The 26,970-nt window shown below is 45.1% G+C and overlaps 3 protein-coding genes across 3 annotated transcripts in view; 1 reads left to right on the top strand and 2 right to left on the bottom strand.

Moving 5' to 3' along the window:
* Positions 1-2,323, bottom strand: part of sptbn1 (spectrin, beta, non-erythrocytic 1) — a 55,489-nt gene extending 53,166 nt beyond the window's left edge. The window contains exon 1 of the mRNA XM_088305155.1: positions 2,196-2,323. The gene's annotated coding sequence lies outside the window, so the exon portion shown is untranslated. The remainder of the gene's footprint in view (positions 1-2,195) is intronic.
* Positions 2,324-6,574: 4,251 nt separating this feature from the next.
* Positions 6,575-9,354, bottom strand: acyp2 (acylphosphatase 2, muscle type). Its single transcript, XM_088305580.1, has 4 exons — positions 9,203-9,354; positions 8,996-9,012; positions 8,789-8,898; positions 6,575-6,871 (listed from the first exon to the last, which is right to left on the bottom strand). Exons 1-4 carry the CDS (start codon positions 9,258-9,260, stop codon positions 6,757-6,759), a joined length of 300 nt encoding a protein of 99 aa, XP_088161706.1. The 5' UTR covers positions 9,261-9,354; the 3' UTR covers positions 6,575-6,756.
* An 11,920-nt stretch (positions 9,355-21,274) lies between these two features.
* Positions 21,275-23,620, top strand: foxg1b (forkhead box G1b). The gene has a single exon (XM_088305610.1). It carries the CDS (start codon positions 21,638-21,640, stop codon positions 22,868-22,870), a length of 1,233 nt encoding a protein of 410 aa, XP_088161736.1. The 5' UTR covers positions 21,275-21,637; the 3' UTR covers positions 22,871-23,620.
* Positions 23,621-26,970: the final 3,350 nt, after the last annotated feature.

The raw sequence follows: 26,970 nt of genomic DNA, 5'->3' as shown, positions 1-26,970 counted from the left end.
TGTCCTTACGGGAAAAAGTGCAATCGGGTCGCTTGTAGACGACAAAACGGGAATGTGCACACGTGACTACCCAGCTGGCAGTTTCTTCGAGATACTGAACAAGCTGAAGCCTCGTCACGCGGCGTCCAATCATGACATGACGGGAGGGCAGCGTTTTCGGCTTCCACTAAATTGCTCAGTATGCCTGCTTCAAGTTGCTTCTCTAGCTAATAATTGATTAGCTCATCGGCTCTATCAAGATTTGTTTGTGACATCCCTTCACAAAAAAAAACCCAAAAAAAAAACACCCGCACACCCACACACAATCAAGCATCTCCTCTTGCAGTATAGTCCAGACTTGAAGTTTGAAATTCAAAATCAAACAATAAATCAAATCAAACATAGGAGGCTCTCAAAATAAAAGTTGAGGCGCAATCAAGCAGCAGGTGGGAGGGAAACAATAACAAAGTGTCTCATAGCCAGAGCTGAGCACTTGGTGGTCAAATGGTCAACAATACGACTTATCTAGCTTGTGACTTGTGTCCAACTTTGCACTAAATGAAACTTGTTAACGTGTTTGACTGGTAAGTAAACATCATCCGTCGTATTCTGTTGTTCAGCAAGTGAAGCTGAGGAAGATTGGCAAGCTCAAGTGACAATTTTTGAAACGACTCTCAAAAAAAGCAAAAAGCGACTTTTACAACATCAACCCCGTTGCAAATTTTTCAAAAGCTCATTTTGAAAGCGTCAGGGATGAAACGCCAAAACAACGATTTGCGGCCAATTGGTGAATTTATGATCATGTCTTTCATTTTTGGATGTTTGGATTGAAGACTTTTCATTACGCAGATTTCAAATGCATTTGGTTTTGTGCAATAACACATTTCAAACAATCAAAACAGATTAAAGACATTTTGAGGGAGCGCAAGCCCAATGGAATACAAAAATATTGTAAAACAGTATAAAAGAAAAAAAGGGCAACAACCTTGGGGGGAAAAAAAGCCTCATTTTGTATACTTGTCAGTTTTGGGTAATCATGAATGCTGGCATGGTTGTTCAAAACATTCTTAAAAACATGTTTTGTTTCCACCTTACAGCGACTTTTGAAAGTTCCAACATGTCATCGCCATACTTCAAGTATATTTTTGGTAGAGCAAATCATTTGTGTACTTTTTTTCCCCCATGACAAAGGTTGTAAAGGAGTTTGAAACGATTTTAAACTGCTTGGGGATTATAAGTGATGTCAGAACACACCCATCACTCACGCGCAACGTTGACAGACATCCGATCATATGCGTGATTATCGCTATGTGTGGATTAGGTCTCACGTGACCAAGTCACACCTGACACCTCAACACACGTCCAACAAATTGCCAAATGTCGGCCAGTTGGCGTCGAGTGGGGGAGGGGTGGGGTACGCTGACCACAGGACAAGTGGACAGTGCGAAGGAAACCAAAGCAAACCTCAAAGGAGACACTTGAACGTCGCAAATGTCAAAAGACACGTTTGAGATTGCAAGGGAGGTTAAGGAAAAAAACAAAGAAAAGAAAAGAAAATGGAGCGTCGAGGGCGGAGGAGGGACCGCTGCTGCAGCAGCAGTGGGTCCAGTCGGATCTGATTACATAACAGCGCCTCTGGACTCGGGAGCCGGTCTGCACCAAAACCACAACGACAGAAAGAAAAAGAACAAAAAGGAGACGACGATGCGGTTCAACTCGCACTAGCTCAAAGTGCACACAAACACCTTCGCGTGCACACAAGGTCGCACGCGTGTATTCACGAGCACATGCAGACTCACACGCGCACGCACACACCCGACCACGCCTGCACCACCACCTTCATCACCGCCACCATCACCATCCTCCTCCTCCTCCTCCTCACAGCAGATAACAACAACATGCTGCACCTCCAACCTCCTTGATGGAAGACTGCAGAAGGGGGGGAAAGGGAGATGCTGCTGTGGCGCACTAAAGCTGAAACACGCGCGCACGCACGCGCAGTCCAGTTGAAGGTCCGGTGGGTGAGGCCGGGGGCCTCCGGGACGCCCATCCGGGGAGAGGGCGTCTCTTGTCGGCTTCTCTCGGCGACAACGCGGCACCAACTTCAACCGTCCACGCTCAACTCAGCCCACCACAAACACACGAGTACGTTCGCAAGGACAACCAACGACACGGTAAAGATCGAGCGGCTCGATTCGGTTCGGCTCGGGACTCACCTCGAGGTTGAGCTGGCTGTGCTGGTGAAGGGCGGCCGGGCCAGTAGTGCTGAAAACAATGCAGAAACTCCTCTTCTTCTTCCTCCTCCTCCTCCTCCTCCTCCCTCTCCTCCCCCGCCTCAGCTCCGAGGACCAGACTGCGGGGCGGGATGCGCTCGATTCTCACACTGGTCAGCACCGTCGGGCGGCACCGGGTTACGAGCCCAAGCACCAAAATGCTCGTCCTGACGGATGGAGAAAATAAACATCAAATGAATCGAAAAGTAGATCGCGAAGTCAACCTCTGAAGTTGCAACTCGAACTCAAATTATTGACAATGTTGTCACAACGAGGGCTCGTGAGGAGCTTGTTCGTTTAATAGTGTTTGCAGCTCTCCCGCATGGGCGGTGTCTCCGAGGGCCGCTGCAGGTTTGTCAATCACGTGGTGGCCCTGATGTGACAACCGTTAAAGCGAGCGCACTTGACCATGACTAAAAAGTTGAAAAAAAAGTCCCATTCATCAACATGGATACATTACAATAAACATTGAATCGGCAAAAACTGCTGCAGTGTAACGTCACTTAACCCGCGCGAATCGTCAGACAATCTGCTTGCAAGGGCAATTACAATTTGCACATTAACCTGCTTGCAGGTTTAAACAAACCTGGAATGCAGTGACAACGCTAACATTCGCCACAAAATAAACCACTTGAGACTAAAACAGTTTAATTTGTTTGTAAGATGTAAGTAGTTCGAGTCTATTCAACAGTAACACGGCTTGCTTGTTCATATAAACTGTAAATTAGGTGACATTTGACTAAATGTGTAAGCAACAACTGTGCTTTGTCGCATCTGAGGTTGCTCAAACATGGACACGTGTGTAGGTGTACTGTTAACTTCACAAAAAGAAGAAAAGGGGGGAAGGCACAAATGAGATTTGGGAGCTTTGCAAAATACAATGTCTCCACCCGCTCGGGCAGCAACTCACACTTTGAAACAAGCGCGCCTATCCTTTAAATCAGTCGGAGGCAGCAAAGAGGGGAGGGGCCAGCGGGTGGGAGAGGGCGGGGGTAGGCTGCAGAGATTGGATGACGGGCAAGAGTAGAAAATGGTACAGTGTGCGCGTGAGTGTGAGTGTGAGCGCGGTTGCGATGACAACACGTTATTCCGTCCAGCAACTCCAGCATTACAAAGTTGAAATGTGCACAAAGACGAAATGTGGATAAAGGTTGTAAGCACGCAGGACCGTGCGGCTGCGCGCCAGGTCACGTGATAATGACATCACCCGGGTCATGCTCACACTTCAAACAACGCAACTATTACAAAAAACGCAACCAACAGCAGCAGCAGCGAGAGATGTGGAGGCTATTCGTTGTTTTTCGCGCTGCATTCAGGAACTGTAGGACTTTCAAGCTTCTATATATTCAAGGGCTCTTGGCTTTTGGCTTCTTGTGTGCCTGTATCAAAGTGCAACACAACACGACAAGAAATTTTGATAAATTTTTTTATTAATCTAATACATCAAGGGACTGTAAATCATCCAAGACAACATCAAACATCCAAGACATTCGCATACTTTAAGCAAGAAAAATGCGAGGAAAATCAAAATGAAGAAAATAAAAAAGAGAAAAGACAAGAAAAGGAAGAAAAAATAAAAAAAATAAATAAAAGCAACAGAAAAGCTAAAAAACCCAAAAAAGAAAAATCAAAAGGACAAATATAAAGATGCAACAAAAGAGATAGAGAAAAAGATAAAAAAGACATGAAAAGAAATAAATGGGCAAAAAGAAAAACGATCCAAATATATATCAGGTTATATATATAGTTTTTTTCTTTTTTTTCTAAGGACAACTGCAACTGAAACTCAGCGGAAAGTTGAGTGTGTGTGGGTGTGTGTGCGCGCGTGCAAGTCCGCGTTTCGCCATGCACAGGTGATATCCAGTGACATCACTTCCTGTTTGTCATTCATGGCGCTTGTATCACTCTGTGTGGAAATGTTCGTGACGAAGACAAAACGTGCACGAGCACTTTTCATCTGCATTTTTTATGACGTTAGGAACTTCATAAACAGGAATTATCTATATTGATTATAATACTTACATTTAACTTAACATTAACATTTTTGAAAAGTTGAATGTAAAGTTGCTTGAATGTCAACCTGTTGCTTAGTAACCATTGTCAGCGAGCCCACACACTCAGGTAAAGTGCGTGTGGGTGAGCGTGAGTGCGAGCGTGTGCGTGTGTGTGTCTGCGTGTGCGTGTGTGTGGCCAGCAAGCAGACATGGAGAAGGCCACATGGAGGAGTTTGAGTGTCAAACATTTGTGATAGAGAGACGCTGGTTTCCTTGGCGACGGCGCTGGGATGCCAAAGTTGTTGCCGGGAGAGGAAGAAGAAGAAGAGGTCAAGGCCGGTGGAGTTTTGGCGCGGGGGCGGTGCCTCCGTGATTGTTTGCAGTGTGGCAGCTTGCAATGGAAGAGGAGCTTCTTATTGAGGGCTTGGGGGGGGGGGCGCGGGGGTGGCTGATATATTTGGAGGTGTTTATACCACATGCAGATCTCCGGATGAGCTCTGGAATATTGGAGAAGAGTTGAGGACATCCAAGCCTCTCTTAGATGACATCGCATTCGTCCCGCCATGGGGGGGAAGTGAGAAGGAAAATAGTTCCAGCATCAAGAGCGGGGGAAAAAAAAAGGAAGAAACGTGCCGAAAAAAAATTGTACAAATAACGCAAAAATACTAAATGAAAAACGCTGAAAATGAAACAATATAAAAGGGAGGGGGTCATGAACAGATGAAGAAAAAATTGAGACAAAAGAACATACGGAAGAGCAAACGAAAAAGGAAGGACAGAAAAAAGCCTTCCGCTCAAACTGTATTTATTTCAATGTGTATTTGAAGAAAGAAAACTAGCACTCAATGACATTATACTTGAGATCGTTATGGAAAAACAATGTAACTATTTTGGTCACGCTGCATAATTTGAATTGTGCCCACTTATGGCCACCTGGGGGCACCATAAGACATCACAACTGTGCCAAAAAACAGTCACTCTATACAGAGGATAAAGATAACATGACTGTGAGCAGTTCGACTATCTGTCTATATGTGTTGCTGCGCTGTTTGTATTCAATCTGTTGCCAAAGCACAGCAACATAGATGCTAATTAGCTTTGAGCTTGCCGACTGAAAGCACACTTGTGTTTCATCTCACACACTTCCTCTCTTGAGATTGTGTGAAGCTTTCACAGAGGGTTGCCATGACGATAAGGCCTGCACAACTAACAGCAAGACTTCATACATACACGGAAGCTGCAGCGTCAGGCTTTCTGTCGCCATGGCGGCCGCAACTCTTAATTAACTAGCTGGAAGGGGCAGGTCATGTGACTTGTTACATAAGAACGTGAGAGGGAGGCAGAGGTGATGACATCACAGGTCACATGACACGCTGGCCACATGTTTTGTCCAGTAAGCTCATCGATCACAATATTTCTCACCATGGGGATTGTCTATGCAATGAAATAAAATGTCAACAATTCAAACCGTTTGATCATTCAATGTGCGTGCTGCTCATTCAGTGCACACCTTGGCCACAAGGGGCACTTTATACATTTATCAACGAAACTGTAAGGAGTCGTGTTAATTCTTAAAAGAGGATACAGAATAGATCCCTGTGAGTATTTTGATATTCTCTACCTATTGTTGGCATTCAAGTAAGGGTTTCGACGTACTGAATCTAGCTTGGTCAACCTCTCGATTGCGTTAACATGAAGCTAGCAAATTGAATTATACATCACAGTTTGATTCTAAACAAAGTATGCCGTTGTCTGTTTGCTGTTTCACTTTCAACATAGTCAATTTCAAGAGACAAGAAGCAGCTCACAGCCTTTTTTTGGACAATATTGTTCACCAACTGCTAATTTGCTGCTTGCCATCAAGTTCACCCAGCACCACATTTTTACAAGTGGCAGAGAGACAGCTGATAGGTTTCCAAAATTTTAAGTCTGGTATCTTGGAAGTCTTGTGTAATTGTCACATTTTGTCGCATCCCTGAAGGCACCGCTGGCTCGTTTCACAACACATAATTCCAGCGAGCGTCCACGAAGATGTCTTTCCTTGTGTTCACACACGCAGCATCTCATCAACAAGTCACATACGGGTGGCCAAACGGTACAAAACCCACCCCCACCTCGAAAACGTCCGCCAACACTGTTACAATTTGACCATCAATGCTAATCTGGGCTAACATTGTAGCTCTGCTTACCTTTTGGCATTTGATTTGATTGTGCTTGAAGTCAACGTGGACCAACATAGCGGCCAAGCCATTCATTAGCTGAAGAAGTTGAGCTGGGGGCGGGGTTATGTAAATGAGTTGCATTGGGACATCACTGCATCCACTGACACCTTTTCAGAAAGAGTCGGACAACCCGAGAGCTGCTCGCTCATCATTTAATGGCACGCTTGCTTGGTGGCAAGGAGTATGCGACAGGAAACATGGGTGGAGAAGATGAAGATCAACATGAAGATGAAGAAAGACATGTGAAGCAAACGGGAGGCGACGTGTCACTCAGGTGGTCACCCCTCGTCAGTAGCGAGTGCTGAAGCCGCTCATTTCCAAGGCCGGCAGCGTCCGCTCGTTACTGAACGTCGTCCTCGTGATCCGACTGCTCGGGCTGCCCTCCTTGCTCAGCCACACCTTCCTGAAAACACACACACATCATAAATGCACACCCATACAACACTTTTACGCACATTAAACACACACACGCATTCAATGTAAGACACACATGCACACGGTACAAGCACAAGTTCACACAACACACATGAATTTACATTTACATACACGTGCACAAACAACACGCATGTGCTTGCACGCACAATGAAACACACAAACGCGTGCGCACACTCCCCCCCCCACACACACACACACACGCACACCCCCACAGACAATACATTAGCTCCATGTGGACATCAAAGAATGCTGGGAGAATAAAAACATTTCTCTGTCGTAGGACGCACCATGTTTTGATGTGTGTGTACATGCATACAGTACGCGTGCGTGTGTGATTATAGGAGATTGTGGAGGATCAGGGTCACATCCGAATAACGACGCGGCTTCGAGTGGTTTGAGGCTGGTTGGTGTTAGCGGCGCACCACCAGTCGCTGGCCTACTTTTTTCTCCCTGATTGGTCGACGTGCAAGCCTTGGGTCAGCTTGACCAGCTCCATGACACGCACGCACACACACACACACCCCCACGCACACCCGCACAGCTTGCATTAAGTGCTTGTAGGATTGAATCGAGTGTTGGTTTTCGTCATCAACATCTGCAACACCAAAAGCCTGAATCCAAGAGCAGAGGAAGACTCATCTTCATCATCATCATCATAGTTCCACTCAAGCCGGTCATTCCTACGCAGTGATGCCTCCTAAACTTTGTCCACGTTGTTTTGGCTTCATTTCAGTTTTGAATGTGACTGTTGACACTGGAAAGTTTGACTTTTCTCAGAGGAAAAAAAACATGGAAGGGAAAGCAAAAAAAAGTTTCCTTTCCAGCATTGCCCCATGAACCCTGAACGCCCCTCCTTAACTTCCACTAAACTTCCCAAGCCGGTTCCCAGGCCCGGCAGGAAGTGAGGTCACCGTGGAAGGAGGCGGAGTCAAGAGGTAGAAAGTGACAGTGGGCTTGGGGACGCCACCCAGACATAAAAAAAGCCAGGGAGGTTTTTAGAGAAATAGCACAGACGGACGGACAGACAGCTGGCAGGTGGACCGACAGCTAGCCTTCATCATTCATCATTTTTAGTCAGTCGTATTGACTTCTGGTCTCAGATTATTTTTCAAGTCCAGAAGTTTCTTCTTCTTTGCCGCTTCTCTAATTCCTCTCCTTTTGCATAGTGTCCTCCAGTGTTGAGACTGAGACATCACGAGTGAAATGCCTTTACATTGACTTTCTTTAAAAAAAAAAGAAAAAGGCAGCTCCAGTGTGTGTACTCAAGTGAATCAAACACAACTCAAATGAAGCCTTTTTTTAAATTTTAATTGAACAAGAGTCAACTCTTAAACACGATCTCCTTCACATAACATCATTCCGTTGGAACGGAGAAAAAGGAAGAAGTACTTCAAATTAAGTCTTAGCTTTCTTGGGAGTGCGTGTGCGTGTGTGCGTGCGCGCGTGTGTGTGTGATAACGTCAACAGTCTGACACCAAAGTTTGAGTACTGATTCCCATTTTGTGTACTCAAGTGAATCAAACACAACTCAAATGAAGCCTTTTTTTAAATTTTAATTGAACAAGAGTCAACTCTTAAACACGATCTCCTTCACATAACATCATTCCGTTGGAACGGAGAAAAAGGAAGAAGTACTTCAAATTAAGTCTTAGCTTTCTTGGGAGTGCGTGTGCGTGTGTGCGTGCGCGCGTGTGTGTGTGATAACGTCAACAGTCTGACACCAAAGTTTGAGTACTGATTCCCATTTCTGCTTTCCCTGACCACACAAACTGCGGCGCTGTGTGTGACGTCATAGAAGTGGTGAGGAGGACGTGGTGGTGAGGAGCGCCATCTGGCGGCAGAGCGTGCACGTGTGTGGTGTGTGGTGGGCGTGCGTGGAACTTACATGCGGTCCACGGCGTCCGCGGGCCCCTGCAGATGGCCGACCACCGTTCCACCGCGGGTGTTCTTCACCCAACCCACCACGCCCTCCCGCGCCGCCTCCTGCTCCGTGTACTGTCAAACAAGTTGTCATGACGTCACATGAAAACGCTGGCTTCTGATCGCGGTGGGAAAAAGTTGGACTCAGGAGCAGGAGATGAACTCAACTCACCATCCTGAAGCAAACGCCTGCAAACAAACAAAAACAACAACAACAATTACAACACGCAAATGTTACCCTTCGGTGACACCACAGAAACGATGCTAAATTAAGAAGCAGATCATGTCACGCAAGCCGAGAGGCAGACAGTCCCACAGTCGTGCAAGACCGAAACACAAACAGACAGGCCGACAGACTTGCGCGTCAATGTCCACGAACCTTGAACATGTCCAAAGACTTCAAAGTCCACAGACAGCAGGTGCCTTCCTGATGACATGTGGCCAGCAAAGAGTAAGACGATGAGGAAGACAAGGGCGTGCAGTGCAGTGCGCGTGGTCGTGTATGTGAGTGCGTCACAGCTGCGCCCAGTGCTGGTGGTCTTTGTAGTCCTTTAGAACTGCAAACATGTCCACTACAATTACGTCAACTATGATGCAAAAAAAAAAAAACAATATCATGTCATTATCCACACCGCTTATCCTGTACAGGATCGCGGGAGGGTACTGGAACCTATCCCAGCGCACTACGGGCGAAAGGCGCACTACACCGCCGTGTGAAATAATGTCATATAAAAAAAAAAAATCGGCCCTCCATGTCCGTCAAATGTTCACTATTATGATGAGGCAATTATGCTTGTGACCCCTTAAAGAATTGATTAATTCATAATTTTGTATTTTATTGCGATTCTTGATGACGTCAGAAATCGTCTGTTGTGCTTGAGGAGCGCAAATATTTGAATGTTTTCATCTTGCCGCTAGATGGCAGCACGTCCCCACTGAACCCACGTCAAATGCCTTCCGGTTAAAATGTCGTCATGGCAACACATCATCATCATCTTCACCATTATCGTCGTCGTCGTCGTCGTCATCATCATCATCATCATGATCATGAAGTGGATAAAAAATGCACACAATTTAATTTAAAGGATGCGTGTTTTTTCCTGCGCGTGTGTGTGTTAATGTTTAACTGTGCGTGCGTGGATCTGCGCGAGTGTGCATGGGCACGTGTTCGTGTGTGTGTGCTCTTGTGAGTGTGATTTTGTATATGCGTGTGGATTGTAACTGAAAATAAGTGAGCCAATCGATACTTTATTCACCCAAAAGAGAAATTCACACGTGTCAAAACGCAGCAAAAGTGTTATTTTAAAATGAAATTCAAAATGTTGAAATTTATTGAAAAACATTTTTAAAAATGTGATAGGAGCAATCAGCCAAAGTTTCCTTTTGGGCCTTCTACCTTCAATAATGTTTGCAACGTTCATGTTCACGTGTGTGTGGGTGTGTGCGTGTGTGTGTGGGGGGGGGGTGTGCGTGTGTGTGTGTTTGTGTGGGGTGACATTACTAAAAGGACTCGACATGTTACGCAGCAGTGGAAGCTTTGAGCCCTGCGGCAACACACACACACACGCACACACATGCACGCACACGCACACGCATGCACGCACACAGACACGCTCACACACACACGTTCACGCACACGCACACACTCTGCCTCTCAGCTTTGCTTTGCGTCCACATGCATGACAAGACCTCTGGGACTACTTAAACACACACGCACACATGCACAGCAACCCCCATCCAGCCAAAGCGCCTCATAGCACACAGTATCTTCCCCTGACGTTGCTGCGTAACCGTGTGTGTGTGTGTGTGTGTGTGTGTGTGCGCAGCAGAAAGAACACTGCGACCTAAAAACGCAGCTCACTGAGAGCGACTGCACGCTGAACAGAAGGCTCAACCAAGTGTAAATGCGCACACGCACACACACAGCTGAGCACATAGGATGAGTGTAAGCACTCACATACACACATCCAGCATCTGCACACACACACACGCACACACACGCAGACAATGTGACTGTCAATCACATTTTCATCCTGGTGTGGATTCAAAACTTTAACGCGTGTGCGTGTGTGTGTGTGTGTGTGTGTGTATGACATTTTGAGTCCTTTTTGGGGCAATTTTGGTTGAGCAGTGAATTGTTAAAAAAAAATTCTGTTTTGTCAAAAAAGTGTCCCCAATTTTCTTGCGCTTAGAAAGTGCCAGTTTCTTGCCATGGTTTTAATTGGCTCGTTTTAAGGCTGGGTCTGACTCGGGCCTCCTCCCACCAGGCCAATGGCGGCAACTGCTTTCGATTTTCGATACCATGACAACCAGGGCATTGCGACGATGTGTAAGCAGAGGCAGAGCTTAGAGAAGGGACAAAAAAAAGCAACACCTAAAAAGAAAACATTTTCAGTGGTGGAGGCAGCACTTCACACACTGACTAAACTGTGTAAGTGACACAGGCAGCAAACACATCAATAAACACAAAAATTTCAACTTCAAAGCACGCAACATGACATCATGGGTTCTATTTTCCCTGATGGAGGCAGCACTTCATGCATGTGGCAATTCTGTGCACAACAGTAAAGCACATGCTAATGTCCTGAGCAGCAAACAAAACTCAATGCAGCTCTGCTTACCTTTTGACTTTGCCGTGGTAGTGTTTCACATCTTCAGCAGGTTGTGGGTGTCGCCACTGTGTGGAGGCGGGATTATGTAAATGAGATGGATGGCAATTTGCGTGGCTTCACGTTAAGTTCAGTGTCAGGCCTGCTAGTTCATGTGACAAATGTCAGGTGGGGGTTGTTTGTATGCTCACTTGATGTTAATTATTGTCCTCTAGTTGATGTACACATACGTGCTAATGCGCTGCCGGACATAGTCACACACGTTGACTCTTGTGTGCGGAGATGGGCATTTCGTCCCTGGGTTGGTCGGAAAGGTCCCTCCGGCGGAGCGGAGGACAGAGGATGAGAAATTTTTTAAAAAGGATGGACTAAGCATCCATCCATTTTCTGTAGTGCTTCTCCTCACAAGGGTCACGGGGGTGCTGGAGCCTATCCCAGATATCTTCGGGCAGTAGGCGGGGGATACCTTGAACTGGTTGCCAACCAATCGCAGGGCACACATAGACAAACAAACATCCGCACTCACACTCATACCTACGGGCAATTTAGAATGTTCAATCAACCTGCCATGCATGTTTTTGGAAATGTGGGAAGAAACCGGAGTACCCGGAGGAAACCCACGCAGGCACGGGGAGAACATGCAAACTCCACACAGGAAGTCCGGAGCCGGGATCGAATGCACGACCTCCGCATTGTGAGGCCATCGTGCTAACCAGTAGTCCACCGTGCCGCCCATGGACTAAGCAATGGCGGAAATGTGTTTTCGTACAACACCTCAAGTACTGCGTGCATAGAATTCACTCTCCCTCCCTCTCTCTCTCTCTCTCTCTCACTCTCTCTTTCTCTCTGTCTCTCTCTCTCTCTCTTTCTCTCTGTCTCAAGTGAGATAGAAGGGAAGAAGCAATTGAGAGTCAAAATAAGCATCTTAAGTTACGTTTCATTTGAGCCAAGAGATGACGTGCAATCAATCTGGTCATCTCTACAGTGCGACTTGATCCGAGCTCATTCTGTCAATTTGCCTCACATGTCAACAGAAGTCTGAGGAAGGTTTTGGTACAACGCACTGCCAGCATGCATTGTGACATTAAGAGTGTAAATAGCATTTAAAATGCACATTTTGTGCCAATTATATTTCTTCAATCTTTATTTTATTGTTTCATTATCTGTGTGCAAACTATTCAGTTTGGTGTTGTGTAATAATTGCCTCCACCTCGGCGTCACTGTCTAAATGCACCAGAAGTAACTTTCAGCTTGTTCTGCTGTTTACAATAATAAAAGTGCAATTGTCTTACTACTTTGTGGTCATCACAAAATGGAAAATAACCCATTTAATAACGGAAGCGCTTTAAAAAGGATGAAGACGACAGCGATGGAGGGTGATTATTTTTATGAATAAGGACAAAAGTGTAAGGACGGAAGGGTGCCCGGGGTCGCGGATGGAGGATGCGGGACGGACCGTCAAAAAAGGGGCGAGTCAATCTACGGAAGTTTTGTGTTTCGTACGGGCTTAATGAAGTGTCACTATTGTTCTAGTGTGTTATGTTAGCTTGTTTTCTATTATGTGTTTCTGTGTATTTGCGTGTACGTGGGTGTGTGTGTGTGTGTGCATGTGTGTGTGTGAAATCATCCACACCGCTTATCCTGTCTTTGGGCAGACCACAATTATGACTTTGGTGAAGTACGCTTCTAAGGTCGGGCAGCAAAAGGCTTCATATGTTGTACCCTGAATGATTCAAGAGTCAAGTCATGAAGAGCGCCCGCACTCTCTCCTGAAAAGCAAGCGGCAGAATGTCAAGAAGCCCCTCCCCCGTTGCTCAAAGATTTAGGCGAGGCGGAGGTCAAGCCGCTTCGCGGACGCTCACTCTCGTGCGCGTCACCAGCCTAACGCCACAGATGGGAGACTTGAGTCATGTGACTGAACTCAAGTCTCACTGCACTTGCTTTTTTTTTTCTTTTTTGCCAAAAACTTGGGAATGACATGACTTGACTTACACGTGAACTACAGTCAGTTGTGGAGAGAAAAAATGTCAATTTGAAGAGCGGCACGTGAAATGGATTCTAAAGTTCTAAGAACGCATGCACACTCGCACCACATTCACTCACTTGACATAAAATTTTGTTTTCCAATTGAGTAGTACCACTTATGACTTCACGTGCTTGAAATATGTTGTTGACTCAACTTGATTTGCTTGGTTTTATTTTTTCCCACAGTAACTTCAGACTTCCTTGTGACTTGCACATAAGTGACTTGCTTTCACCTCCGCTCATATGTGCCGACAACAACAGGCGAAAAAACACTCGACCCTGATTGACTCCATCAACATGCTTCATAGCAACACTCTACAAACACGCTGCACGAGTTACAATGACACACCACGACAGCATGCTAAAAAACATGCAGGAGCAAAGGATCAACATGCTTCGTGACACGTTGCAAAAACTTCATATGACAAAATATTATATAGCAACATGCTACAACATGCGACAGTGGCATCCACAGACTCACGATGGGTTGTATAGAAGGCGCTCTCCAAGTGCCCACTCCATCCACTGAAGCCAACTTGACATCATCCACAAATGGAAATCTTGCAGTTCCTTTAGAACACGAAGCATTTTGAATGCGCAGATCTCATTGATAGAGACCGCATGCCTCTTGTGCGCTGAATCTAAAAGAAACGAGGGGATTCGCTTCCATTGGATGGCAAATTAAATCCGCTGTGTTCTCTCCCACAACAGCGCAAATGCCCTCTTCTACTCGCGCCAGTCAAGGAAAATGGCAAAAGAAAGAGAAGTTCGCCCAAGTACTCAGTTAGACTGCGTTTTGTGCTGGGCTTGAAATGGGCACAAAAAAAGGGACCCAACCGTTGATTCTTCTCTGATATGTGATATCTCGTTTCATGCTGTGCTTGAACGAGTTGTGAAGTATTGTCATCATCAGATGTATCTCCATTGGTGCTTTTTGGGTTCTATTGTCATGCTTTCATGATTGTATTTGGCTTGCGTTTATGTTGCTTTAATGTTTGTTCTTGAGTACGATTTTTGTCTTTTACTTCCAAGCTTAAGAGTTTCCACTTTGTGTTCTGCATGGTCTGATCGTGTTGCAGTCGTGCGCTTGATTTGGATCGATTACGGTTGAATGTGCGACTTTGTTTGTTTTCTCGGGTGTTGTATGTAGTTCCCATGTTCTGTTTTCACGGCGCCATGTTTGTTTGCGTTTACGCTTGACTGCATGTATTTATGTTGCGTTGTATTGGTTTGTCCTTTTTCCAAGTCGCGTTTCCTCGTTAGCGGCGCGGGTGTTCCCTGTACACGTTTCCAGCTCAGTGATTCCGCCTCGTCGTCGTCTGAGTGTGTGCGTGTGTGTGTGGGCGTGTGTGCGTGTGTGTGCGTGTGTGAGCTGAACTCTGCGTGAACCTTCTCCTGAACCCTTCGTGAACTTGACTAAACTGACCCATTAATCTACTTTGGATTAAAACTGGACGATGGTCCACGAGGAACGCGCCGCGACGCTTCTGCAACTGTGTGGTCGCCCACAAACACACGCGCACACACACGCACTTACGCGCGCGCGCGCACGTGTGAACGAGGCATTCGGCGGCGCGGTCTCGTTCACAATGAAAATCTTCTCAAACTGACTTAATCCGATTGTGTTGACATATCAGATCGTGTTGAGTTCAACCTGCTTGAATAAAGCCAATAAATACAAACACAGAATAAATCCAAGTCCAGCTGCTGATGACGAGTCGTCAAACACGTATATCAGGGCAGGATTCCGTTTCAAAATGCGGATCGATCTATCTATCTATCTATCTATCTATCTATCTATCTTTCTATCTATCTATCTATCTATCTATCTAACAATGCATATCTGCTATGATATCGATATCGACATTACATCTAAATGATCCATTGCGCATTTCTATATTGGCAAAAATGTGATGAATCTTACAGAATACTTCACTTATGTTTTTGGTTAAAAACATGATGTAACATCATTTTAAAATTGTGATGTTTAAATATCCATATATTAAAGCAAAATGCAAGGCAGTGAAAATTGAGAATATTTATTTGGGGTGTCTCTACACCAGGCTACATTGTTGGAAAGTACAATTGAACCTCACATGTGATTATCAAAATATATCGGTCAAAATGGATTGGAATACAGTTAAATATAAAAGTATAGTTGAGGAGAAAAAATGGGAAATGTTGTCTTGCAGGAACAAATTTCCAGTGACTTAGACGATCCCGCTGTATTTTCCAAATGCTCTCGTCAGGAACATCTCGGTTGTGGTGAAACAGCCAAAGACTACACTACAACAATGTCGGGATATGGGAGAATCGAGATCAATAATCATTTGACATGCCCTATGCCAAACAATATAGAATTTATGCTCCGTATTGTGTATATGTATCATATAAATTAGCACTGAGCATATCAATCAACGTTACAACTAATTTCTCGTTAAACATACGGAAGCATTGTGTTGCGTATAGCATAAATAACGTTAGGACGTAAGGCTCCTTCTATATACGAGAGATATTACTTCACAAGATATGACAAATATGACTCGATCGACTTGTGTCAAGCAAAGGATGAGCAATGCTCAGCGTAATAGAAACATACATTACCAAAATCGTGATGATTGAAATTCTCCATAATGTTCGGCTTACATTAGAAGAAAAATAAAAAGCATAAAACGCAAGCAATACTTAGAGTTACTCCGGTAATTACCAGAGCTGGGCAGTCTGTCCCGGGGGTGGAATGGTCCGACCCTCCGGCCTGGCCGGACGCCCATTTTTGGAGCGGTGTGTGACAATTTTTAAAAAAGGGTTCGATTAACAGAGTCTGGAGGTTGATTTTAGTCGGGCCCACGAATTGGCCCTTGTGTGCATGATGAACCCACTCGCGACAAATTTTATGACTAACGCCGGAGGGTCGAGGCGGTACGGACGGTACAGAGATTACGGCTGTACGGCGGGGGACTGACCGGCGAAAAAGGGTCAAGTGCCCAGCTCTGCAATTACTTTCCTGAATTGAAGCGGTACGGTAGAAAGTTGACAGCATGTTGACTTATGCGGGAAGGAGTCCGTCATTATCGAGTCTGCAACACGACACTTGTGAGTTCAGAGGCCAAAAATAAATTATTTCAAAGAGCAGAAACTGATTTAAATCTCTTTTTTTTCTATTTCACAGAATGTTTTTTTTTGAGGGGGGGGAAATAATTCTGGCAGAAAAAATATATCTATAAACAGAAAAAAAATCCGTAAAATAGGAAGATAAATAAAAAAACAGATCTAAAAAAATATGATCAGAAAGTAAATTCAATTCGCTCCCGTTGCATTAAATTGTTGATTTTATAAAATACAGAACATATTCAAATTACACTGGAACATGACACTGAAAAATGAGAATGGATTCTTATTTTATTATTCGAATAAACAACTTCACATACAACATTTCAAAAACATGACCTCATCATCCCAAAGTTGTTACGTACGACTGACTTGATTCAAGTACTTCCTCCCTTTCACCGTAAGACGCCCATTCATAAGTAGTCAAAGCACACTTGCATCAATGTAGGTCAGTGTGTGAGCGCCCCAACACACCACACACGTGTGTTGTGTGTGTGCGTGCGTGCATGCGGGGGTGTGTGTGTGTGTGTGTGTGTGTGTGTGTGTGGTAAACATCCCAGAATGAATCAAGCCAATGTTTTGATTTGTAACGGACGCTTGTGGGCCCGTGGCGTTAGTGGCGACGCAACCTGACGTTTTCTCCCCCCTGCACACTCTGTTGATGACGCCTCCGTGTGTGTGTGAGGGGGGGGGAAAGCCTGGCGGGGGGTTTGCATGTTGCAAGTGTGTGGTGTGCTGTGGGCGGAGACTAATATGGAGTGGGGGGGTTTGTGCTGGAACATACAGTTCTATTAATAGCCCTAAACTCCACATGACCTCAAAGCGGGCGACGAGTCAGCCTGACTTAGTTTGACCTTTTTCATGTAACGTTGGCGCTGCAATAACAACGTAATAAGAAGAAAAGCACCAACGGGGCATCGCGAGCCCTTCGCCGGCGACCAGGACGACTTGATGAGAGGAGACAGAGTTGGAAGGAAAATCCGAGAGTCTGTGAATTTCCTTCAGGACAGACCATCGCGCACAAAACCTTTTGACGGACTCGTTCACTTTTTTTGTTTTATGCCGAGTCATCAAAATTTGTTACTGTGCTCCGGCCACATGCCGTCATGAAAACTTGACACTCTTCATAATTGAGCCTGGTCAATCTGTCGGGTACTTGTGATTCCTATTTGGAAGCAATAAGACAAAATCCTTTGGACAAGTTTGCGAGGATCCTCAAAAATGAAAAAAATTATCTGAAAATGGTTGCTTGAAAGCTTGCTTTAGGTCTTTGTCTTCCTGAGAGTACAACAAGTTTGGATGGTGCCAAGCCAAACTTTGGGGTCTGACTGCAGACTCTTCAGAGAGTCATCCAAATCTGCGCTAAGATGGCAGCTTCACACAAAAATGGTGGATTCCCTGTTTCTTTTCTGGTAAGACGTCATGCAACATTTTTGGTGGGTTTATTCACAGTAGACACGGCTATCAAATTTCATGTCGCTCGGAAAAAAAATGTCTTTTGGGAATGAATTGTGAAAATGTTCCTGCACTCATTAGCAAGAGACATCCAACCGTACTAAGACAAAAGTGTTCCGCCAAATTGGTTGATTCATCGTGTCTTTCAGACATGACTTTTTTTTTTTTTGTGGATCTTCTCTTGATAGATGTGACCACCAAATTTCATGTCACTAATCGATACTCGCTTCATGGTCTGAACTTCCAAAATAATTCCACAGATGCTACGGAGATCATTTGATAAGATTCATGCTTGCCAGTCAGTTTTCACAAAAAGGAACATGCTTGCAAAAGAAGGCAAAATTTTGGACTAGAGTTTGGTCAATTATGAAAAATATCGATTCATTTGTACCAGCGGGTTCTTCGATTCACTTTGAGAGCAAGTCCTCACTCCCATCGAATGCGTGTGGTGCGGCGTCACATGATCATCATGTGTCATGATGCTGTCATATTTGATAAGGATTGCTTTCAAATGTGACACAGACACGTGTGCTTCTAACCTGGAGTCCAGTGGGTTTTTTTTTTTTTTTTTGATGTCCGTCCATTCTCCGAGATGACTAGCGGCGCACGACCCCCAAAACGAAGATGGCAGACGACACTAGAAGAGGTGAAAGATTACGCGAGCGGCGGTGTATGCTTGAGAAGACGCGTCCGCTGTCTGTCAAGTCTTGTCATACAAAGTTTTCCAAGAATTTTTGACCTCTGTCCAGGACATCCAGGAAGCAGACAATGATGGCATGACCTTGGGAGCCCACGAGGACGACCCGTTGCTTTCAATCAGCGTCACAAGGACAATATTTGCAAGGAAGCACATGTCAAAACCTGAAACTTGTTGTCCAAAAGTACACTTGTTAAGGGCTGGAAAATGTTCCACACATTTTCATAAAGTTTCAGGGAAATTTCGACAGGAAGTGAAGCTGGCAAATTTTGGGACTACAGTTATACCTCGCCAATTTGCGGTTTGAGTTTTGCTACACCAGTGCATCGTGAATTTTTCCAAAATATTTCTCAAAAAAGAAAAACTACAACCATCATATTGTGAAAAGACACATTGCTTCGAAGAGATGAGTTGACTCTTAGGCTTTGTACGTACCAACGGGCACTCAAACATGGAGTGTGATTGGTTCCTGACCAATCAGAGCATACTGATTGGCTGTGATGGCCCAGCATCTTCCCTTGTTCAGTCACGCCAGTCTTGTCCTCGTTAATAAACGAACAGCACTTTGGAACGTTGTGTTCAGAAACCCGTTATTTGTTTCTCAAATGTGCTGTTATTGTAGTCTGAGGAGAGCCGGATAAGATGGTCGTAAACTGACTTCAGAAACTGTGAACGCTGCGCGCTTGGCTATCCGACAAGTGTGGCTCGCGCAGCAAGACCAAAGATCTGCAAATAAAATGTTGACGTTTGTTCAGGTTTGTCTTAAAACTGCTTAACTAAAATCTTGAGTTGCGTTTTATCCTGAGGTCCTTGTTGATGTTACTGTGCAAAGCCAAAGTTGAGCCATGATGACTTCCGCGACAGTGCTTCTTCTTTCTGGCTTTAAAAGTGAAGGAAGAAGAAGAAGACTTGTGTGGTGCTGTAGGTCCTGAAAGTCCTCAACATCCTGAAGGTCTTGTATGTCTTGATGGTCCTGTAGGTCCTGGAGGCTCTGAAGGTCCTGAAGGTCCTGTAGGCCCCGAATGTCCTAACGGTCCTGTAGGTCCTAAAGGTACTGAAGTCTCTGTAGGTTCTGAAGGTCCTGTAGGCCCTGTAGGTCCTGAAGAACAGAAGCACATGTAGGCCCCGAATGCCCTGTAGGTCCTGCAAGTCCTGTCGAGCTGGACCTATCTGAAAGACCCAGACATGGACTGCGTGAAAGGAGCGGCTGCTTCCACCGGGACTGTCTTCACGTGCTGACGATGTTTTGGAAATAGCAGCTGGTGGAAAAAGTGACTAATCTGAACTAAGCCTCCAAGAGCTCACCTTCTACGTTCAAGCACCCAAGTGTGACAACCTTCTCGTCGTTTCTGCCGTGCATGAACGTCGATATAGGCAAACGGTGAAACCAAAGCGCCATTTCTCATGTGAATTTTCAACATCTCATTTCTAAATGAAAATTCAACAAGCCAAGTCAATCTCTGACATAAGAGTATACACGTTTGCATATTTTTGTCTATAAAGTGTAACTGAGCAATTATTCTCATCTGCACCTCTTCAAGTAACACTGAATTCAAAAGACAACGAGATGGACGAGATACTCACTGTGAAAATCATTTCAGATGCTCAACTCCGACTGTGCAGGGAGATAGTTAGTCATTGTGTGTGTGAGTGGGGGGGTGCGTGCGTGTGTGTGTGTGTGTGGTATCATACTTGTGAATGGAGTCCAAACGGATTTTTTGTTGGCGGCTCACATCCAGTTAAACAGAAGCACCATCTGTCACACACAAACACAAACAAAACACACACACAGCAGAGATTTAATACACCACACGGTGACCTGTGCGTGTGTATTCGTGTGTGTGCGCGTGTGCGTGTAATCTGGATTTGAGCGGTGTTGTCATACACAATGTGCAGCGAGAGCAAACAAACAGCGATGACGAGCAAACGTGTGCAAGTTGCAGATATTTATGGATGAAATATGAACAAATTAATCGGACTTTAGATAAGGCCGCCGGCATGTTTTCGGCTTCAGTGAAGACACGTGAAAATGTGACGTACTATAATAATAATAATAATAATAATAATAATAACGTCCGAAATTTTTTGTGGGGGGGCGTTAATTCGCTTTTTAAAATAGTTTAAACTTTTTTTTAAGAATATACCGTGGGTTATGGGGAATAAAGGTGCCACTCCACTCAAAAAATCCATGTGAATCCGTAAATGCCGACGCACTAATATTAGGAGGGGGGGTTCGGTGTACCTGGTACCAAAAACATTTGTTCTGATTTTATAGGGAAAAAACATTCTTCAACAAGCAGACGAAAATGAGCTGCAGTACCAGCTGCTGCCAAAGGGAGACGCCAACGTCCCAGCATCGACCCGTGTCTATCTGTGTGCGCGTGTGTGAGAGAGAGATGTTTGTGCGTCCGTGTGTATTGCCCCCACCCCACCCAAACACACGCATGAGCGCACCGGCGTCGCGCACGCGCGGTGTTTGCCCACATGATGATTGTGCTTGAGAAAACAAAGCCGGCTGACATGCACGCGCTTTACGCAAGAGCGCGGTCCGACCGACGTCACGCATGTTGGACTTTTTGGGGGGGTGCGCCAGGAGACGCAAAGACGGAGAAAAAGCAAAAGAAGAAAAGAGAAGTTGTTGTTGGTGGTGCTGCTGAAGCTCCTCCTTAATTACTCATTTCTCTCCCTCTCCCATGCGCGCGCTCTCTCTCTCTCTTTCTTTCGCTCATCCCGTCGCGCGCCTTTCTCCCGTGGCTGTCACTCAGTAGTTTCCCGCCAGGACAGCAAAGGACGGGACGGGACGGCACTTTTGTTGTGGTGGTGGTGCTGGCGTTGGTGCGTAAAAGCGGGCTCGCGCAGCTCGCCTCGCCTGCAAACTTTTTGTTTGTTTTTGGTTGTTTGATTTTTTGGGGGGGGCGGCATGGAGGAGGCCAAGGAGCCGGTGAGATGCTCGTCGTCGTTCAGCATCAAAAGCCTCCTGCTCCCGTCCACGAAGTGCGAGGCCCGCGGCGACTCTTGCGCCTCCGGCACACCGCTGCTGCACGAGCCTCTTTCCCCGGGCTCGGACGCGTCGAGGTCGCCGGAGGGTGTCGCGGGGGCGGGGGCAGGGGTGGGCGTGGGGGGCGCGGAGCCGGACAAGAGGCTGCAGGAGGGCGGCGAGGCGGCGGACGAGGACGGTGGCGGCGGCGGCGGCGCGTCGTCCACGGCTAAGAACGGCAAGTACGACAAACCGCCGTTCTCGTACAACGCGCTCATCATGATGGCGATCCGCCAGAGCCCGGAGAAGCGGCTGACGCTCAACGGCATCTACGAGTTCATCATGAAAAACTTCCCCTTCTACCGCGAGCACAAACAAGGCTGGCAGAACTCCATACGCCACAACCTGTCGCTCAACAAGTGTTTCGTCAAGGTGCCGCGCCACTACGACGACCCGGGCAAGGGCAACTACTGGATGCTGGACCCCAGCAGCGACGACGTCTTCATCGGCGGCACCACCGGCAAGCTGCGCCGGCGCTCGGCCACGTCGCGCGGCAAGCTGGCCATCAAGCGTGGCTTGCGCTTTGCCCCGCTCGGCTTGGGCGGCGTTGGCGTCGGCGAGCGGCCAGCCAACCCACTCTACTGGCAAATCTCACCCTTCCTCTCGCTGCACCACCCGCACCCGCACCCGCATTCGCACCCGCACCCACATTCGCACCCGCATCCGCACTATAACGGGGCCTCGCCCGCTGGCTTTCTAGGCCAGGCGGCCGGCTACGGATCTCTGCTGCCGGGCGTCGAGCAGCTGGCAAACGGGGACCTGGGCCGCTCCGTGCTGCAGGGAGGCCTGAGCAACTCGTACGGCGTCGGCATGCTGTCGGCGCAAACCCCGGCGGCGGCCGGCTACTTTGTGTCCTCCGGGAGCCAGCAGGGGCCGCAGGGGCCGCCGTCACACTTGCAGCAGGGCGCGGCCGGCTTTGGATCGCTGGCGAGCGGCGGCAGCCCCTCGCCCTCCCACCCGCACTCGCTACTGTCGGACTCGCTGAGGACCAGTTCGGCCGCGGCTGCGGCTGCCGCTGCGGCGGCGGCGGCCTTCTCGCAGTCCGGCGTGTCGGCGGCCTTCCCGGCTGTGTTGGGCCACCAAAAAAGGGTCGCCCCCAACGCCTTCCTAAACTGAAATGCAAACCTCAGCTTTCCTCACCGCTTTGTTCACCACCGCAGGGGCCGGCCCAAGCAGAGGAACAAAAAAAAGAAGAAGATATAAATCTATATTTCAAAGTATATATGACATGGAACTTGGTTGTGATTGATTTGGAACATTTTGTTGCGGGGAAAAGGGACAAAGTTGTGTTGCACAACAACAACAACAACAACAACACTAAAGTATATTTATATTCACGTCTTTCTTATTTATGAGGAATTTTTGTATTTATTGTATTTAAAATGTCTCAATTGTGTGTGTGATGATGCTGATGATGATAATGATGATGCGGACAAACGATTATTTATTCACATGATTTGCAGCAGACAATCAACTTTTGGGCAGGAATTGTTATATCCCAACATTATTATTCATAATACTTAGAAATAAGCCTTAAATGTGCGAAGACAATCAGGGGAATGAAAGAGTGGAACAATCTTTTTTTTCTTCTTGTTTTTTTATTCTCAGGTAAACATGCCTCAAATAATTATAATAATAACTTTCAATTTACGGAATTCATGAGTTCATAAGGACTGAACATCACGCGTGGAAAATATGCAAAAGAAAAAACTCCGTCTTCTTGAAAACGCTATCTGTGTGTGCGCGTGTGTGTGTGCGAGTGTATTTTCACTGATGGCAGCTGAAAAAAATATATACATACATACATATACACATACACACACGCACACACACCCATATATATATATATATATATATATATATATATATATATACATATATATATATATATATATACATTTATCAACTTTCATCACTATTTTTTTCCTGAACATCACACACAGACACACTCACACAACCTCATCTCATGACCTGACATGGCTGCGTTGCCATGGAAACGTCACTGGGTTCTTGTTTTGAAGAGTTTCACGTTTCGAAATTGTTTGTGTTTACTTTGTCGTTGTTAGTTTTCAGACGTGTATTGGCAGGAAGTTGATGGTTTCTTTTTACACTTGAACTACTGGTAATGTTGCATTGACTTGTTTTTCCCCAATAAGAGCAAACATGAGTTATGGGTTGTCAGCTTATCTACGGAAACTTTTCCTGAAGGAGTTTGGGGTCGTGTTTGCACAGAAACTTTTGCAAGCCAAAATGTGAAAAAGAAGAAAATGACAACGTTGGAAGTTGGCCTGTCAATGCACAACAAATCATCAGGCCACTTTTGATGTTGATTGAAAAAATCGTGGTATAACAACTTCTTGGTTGAACTGAAATTCAAAATTGAAGGACAGAAGTCAAAAGTCAAAAGCACAAAGTGACAATTTGTTTATTGGAACTCAACACAAGCTCCATTTTATTTCTCATCCTTTTTTTTCATGGCACTTTTGTGGTTAGGTTTAACGTTTGTATGTGATGTTTTTTTTTCTTTATGTCTCGTTTGTTGTTTTTTCCCCCTCCGGACAAACTGAAATTGATTAAAAAGTAACAACTACGTTGATTGTCTGATTGGTGAATTGATCATCCCCCCAGCTGATTTATGAATAATGATTTTGCGATTTTATTTATTTTAACAATGCCTCCATACATCAAGTAAAAAAACAAAAAAAAATGTCAAATCGTAATCGAAGAGTAACAGAAAAGCATTTCAATACTTTCCACAAGCATTAGTCCGTCCAAACATCTCATAACATCACAACGTACATCCATAAAAAAAAAGAAAGAAATATTTCAAATGAAGCGCATTTGACTTGTGCGTGAGTGTTGCGCGGCAATGCAACGCCACCGATGAGCCTTGAATAAGATTTGTCTTTTTATTTAGGTTTTGTTTGATTTTGCTGAACTGAGTCGCTTTCGATTGGAGCGAAATTTGACGCGTCATTGTGTCTGTGAACACTAAACATTATAATATCAGTAAAAAAAAATTGTAACGTCTTTCTGTCGGCCTCGTTCTAATTTGCGATGATTTTGATTGTATATAAATCGTAATTACAAAAATATAAAATTTTATTTAGTCAAGTAAAAACCTATTTGCTGGCATTTTATTGCGCAACGTATTGATTTATTAAGTTCACATTCAAACAATGACATAATCATCAATTGCTACATTTTGTACACGCTTTGGATAGGAATTAATAGGAAACTATGATGATTATTATTATGATGCTGCTTTTAAATAAGTAACCCTTCTGACGCTTTTTCATAATGTGCAAATGGTATTTATTTCATTTTATTTATTCACATAGAAATTAAGAACTATTGGATAAAAAACATTCAACACGTCATTTTATATCAACGTTTTGAGTTTAAATTAAAAAGTAAAAATACATAATTCTGGCAAAAAATGTGTGGGAGCCACACGCACGCACACACACACACCCACACCCCCGCACACACGCACACACACAGATGACATCCTAATCCAAATGTGTTAGCTTCTGTGGAAGCAATGGGTAACATTTGATTGTGATGAAGACAATTCCACTTTTTTCTTCAAATGGCAGAACACATTTTAAAAGGTGTGTTATTTCAATGTTTTGTACTTATTAACATTATTTCGACATAAACTCACAAATGAAAACATCAACAGATAATAATAAATGATGTAATAAATAAATGATCCTGAAAATTGAACACAAACAAAACAAAGCAACAACACTCCTGAACTTTTTTTTAAAAATAATTAGGACAGTCTGTGTCTTAGATGGCATAATGTACTCCTTTTTGGAGGTGGAGGCTAGTTGAAGTTGGCTCGCTTTAGATAAGGTTGTTTGCTTCAAGTCACAAGAAATTTAATTGAGCAAAAATCTTATGCAGGCCAGGACGACGTAACTCGGCCTTTAACCATTTTAGGGAAAATCCAATTGCCACAGATTGCGATTTCTATTTAATTGGCAATTTTCTTCCAATCAAGCTTTGGGACAATATTTGTAAGGTGCAAAATGGACTAAGAAGGCCATGGAAGTGGGCCATGCAGGCCTTTTTTGACAAGTTTCACAAATTGCCTGTTTTAAAATTAATTTTGAAGGAGATTGTCAGGATCGCACAAGAAGAGATCAAAACTTTTGGCAATCTAGAGTCAGCTGACCACGTTTCAAGCTGTGCTTTTCAAGCTGTACTTGAGCAATGTGAAGATAAAAGTTCACATGATGGACCTCCAAAAAACATTCCGGCACGATGTGGCTTCAGTGTTCTGCAAAGACATTTTGTTCAGACTTGCTTTGCCTAATTACTCGAGCGCTTTTGGACATCGACAAAGCTGTCGTACCAGTTGCAGTGGTCACCTTTGCCACACTTTTTGCAATGTCTCAATATTGTAAGTTGTCTACTTGCGGTAAGATCGTTGAAGTGGGGCTAGCAAAGGTCAGCTGGTTAGCACTGACCAATGAGAGCACGCGGGCGACTTGACGTCAACCCGTTTGCAAAAAAATGATTCGAAGTGGCTCGTCAACGGAGGCCGCTTGGGTGAGGCTGAAGGCAAAAAGAGAAGCGGCTAGGAAATGTTGGCTGGCCTGGCACACAAGTAGGAGGAGCTTTCTTCATTCATGCATGACAAAAAATGTGTTCAACTTTCAGTCAGTGGAGAAAGGAAGAAAGAAGATGTTCCTGATATGTGAAAGCAGCAAGCAAATGACGGCTTAATTTGGATTCTTTTTGGGGGACAATTTGGTTGCCTTCGGAAATTACCACTAACAGCACTTGTGAGTGTGTGTGTGTGAGTGTGTGAGTGTGTGTGTGTCAGGCGAGGCAGAGTGTGCTCCTCTCCCATTCATTTGCGAACGCAGCCTGTGTTGTAAGGCCATGGTTTTCAACATTTATTTTCCCAGGGACTGACCCTCTGTGAAATATTTTTTGGGCCAAATAGCCACCTGATCAGCGCAAAACATCTTTGACTAGAGGGGAAAAATAAAAGAATCGCGTTCTCAGACAACGCCATTTTGAGATCGTCAAAGCTCCGTAGGGCTCGTGTCACATGCTCACGAAGCAGGTCACACACAACAGCACCATAATGATTAAAAAAAAAAAAAAAAAAAGCATCGCTCTGTCGCCGTAGTTCCGGTAGCAATTTATTCTGCCGCTACTTGAATGCTAGGCCCCAAGCTAGCTTGCGCCACAGCAGT

This window comes from Idiotropiscis lumnitzeri, chromosome 9 (assembly GCF_059441095.1).
Source record: "Idiotropiscis lumnitzeri isolate Australia: NSW breed Sydney's pygmy pipehorse chromosome 9, RoL_Ilum_1.0, whole genome shotgun sequence".
In the NCBI taxonomy this organism is placed as follows: Eukaryota; Metazoa; Chordata; class Actinopteri; order Syngnathiformes; family Syngnathidae; genus Idiotropiscis; species Idiotropiscis lumnitzeri.
Note: the sequence above shows the minus strand (reverse complement) of the source record. Positions and strands in the feature narration are given on the sequence as shown.

Coding starts and splice junctions, on each gene's coding strand:
- acyp2 (XM_088305580.1), bottom strand. CDS start 9,260: ATGTCATCAGGAAGGCACCTGCTGTCTGTGGACTTTGAAGTCTTTGGA. Junction 6,872..8,788: donor GCGGACGCCGTGGACCGCAT/GTAAGTTCCACG, acceptor GTGTGTTTTCAG/GAAGGTGTGGCTGAGCAAGG.
- foxg1b (XM_088305610.1), top strand. CDS start 21,638: ATGGAGGAGGCCAAGGAGCCGGTGAGATGCTCGTCGTCGTTCAGCATC.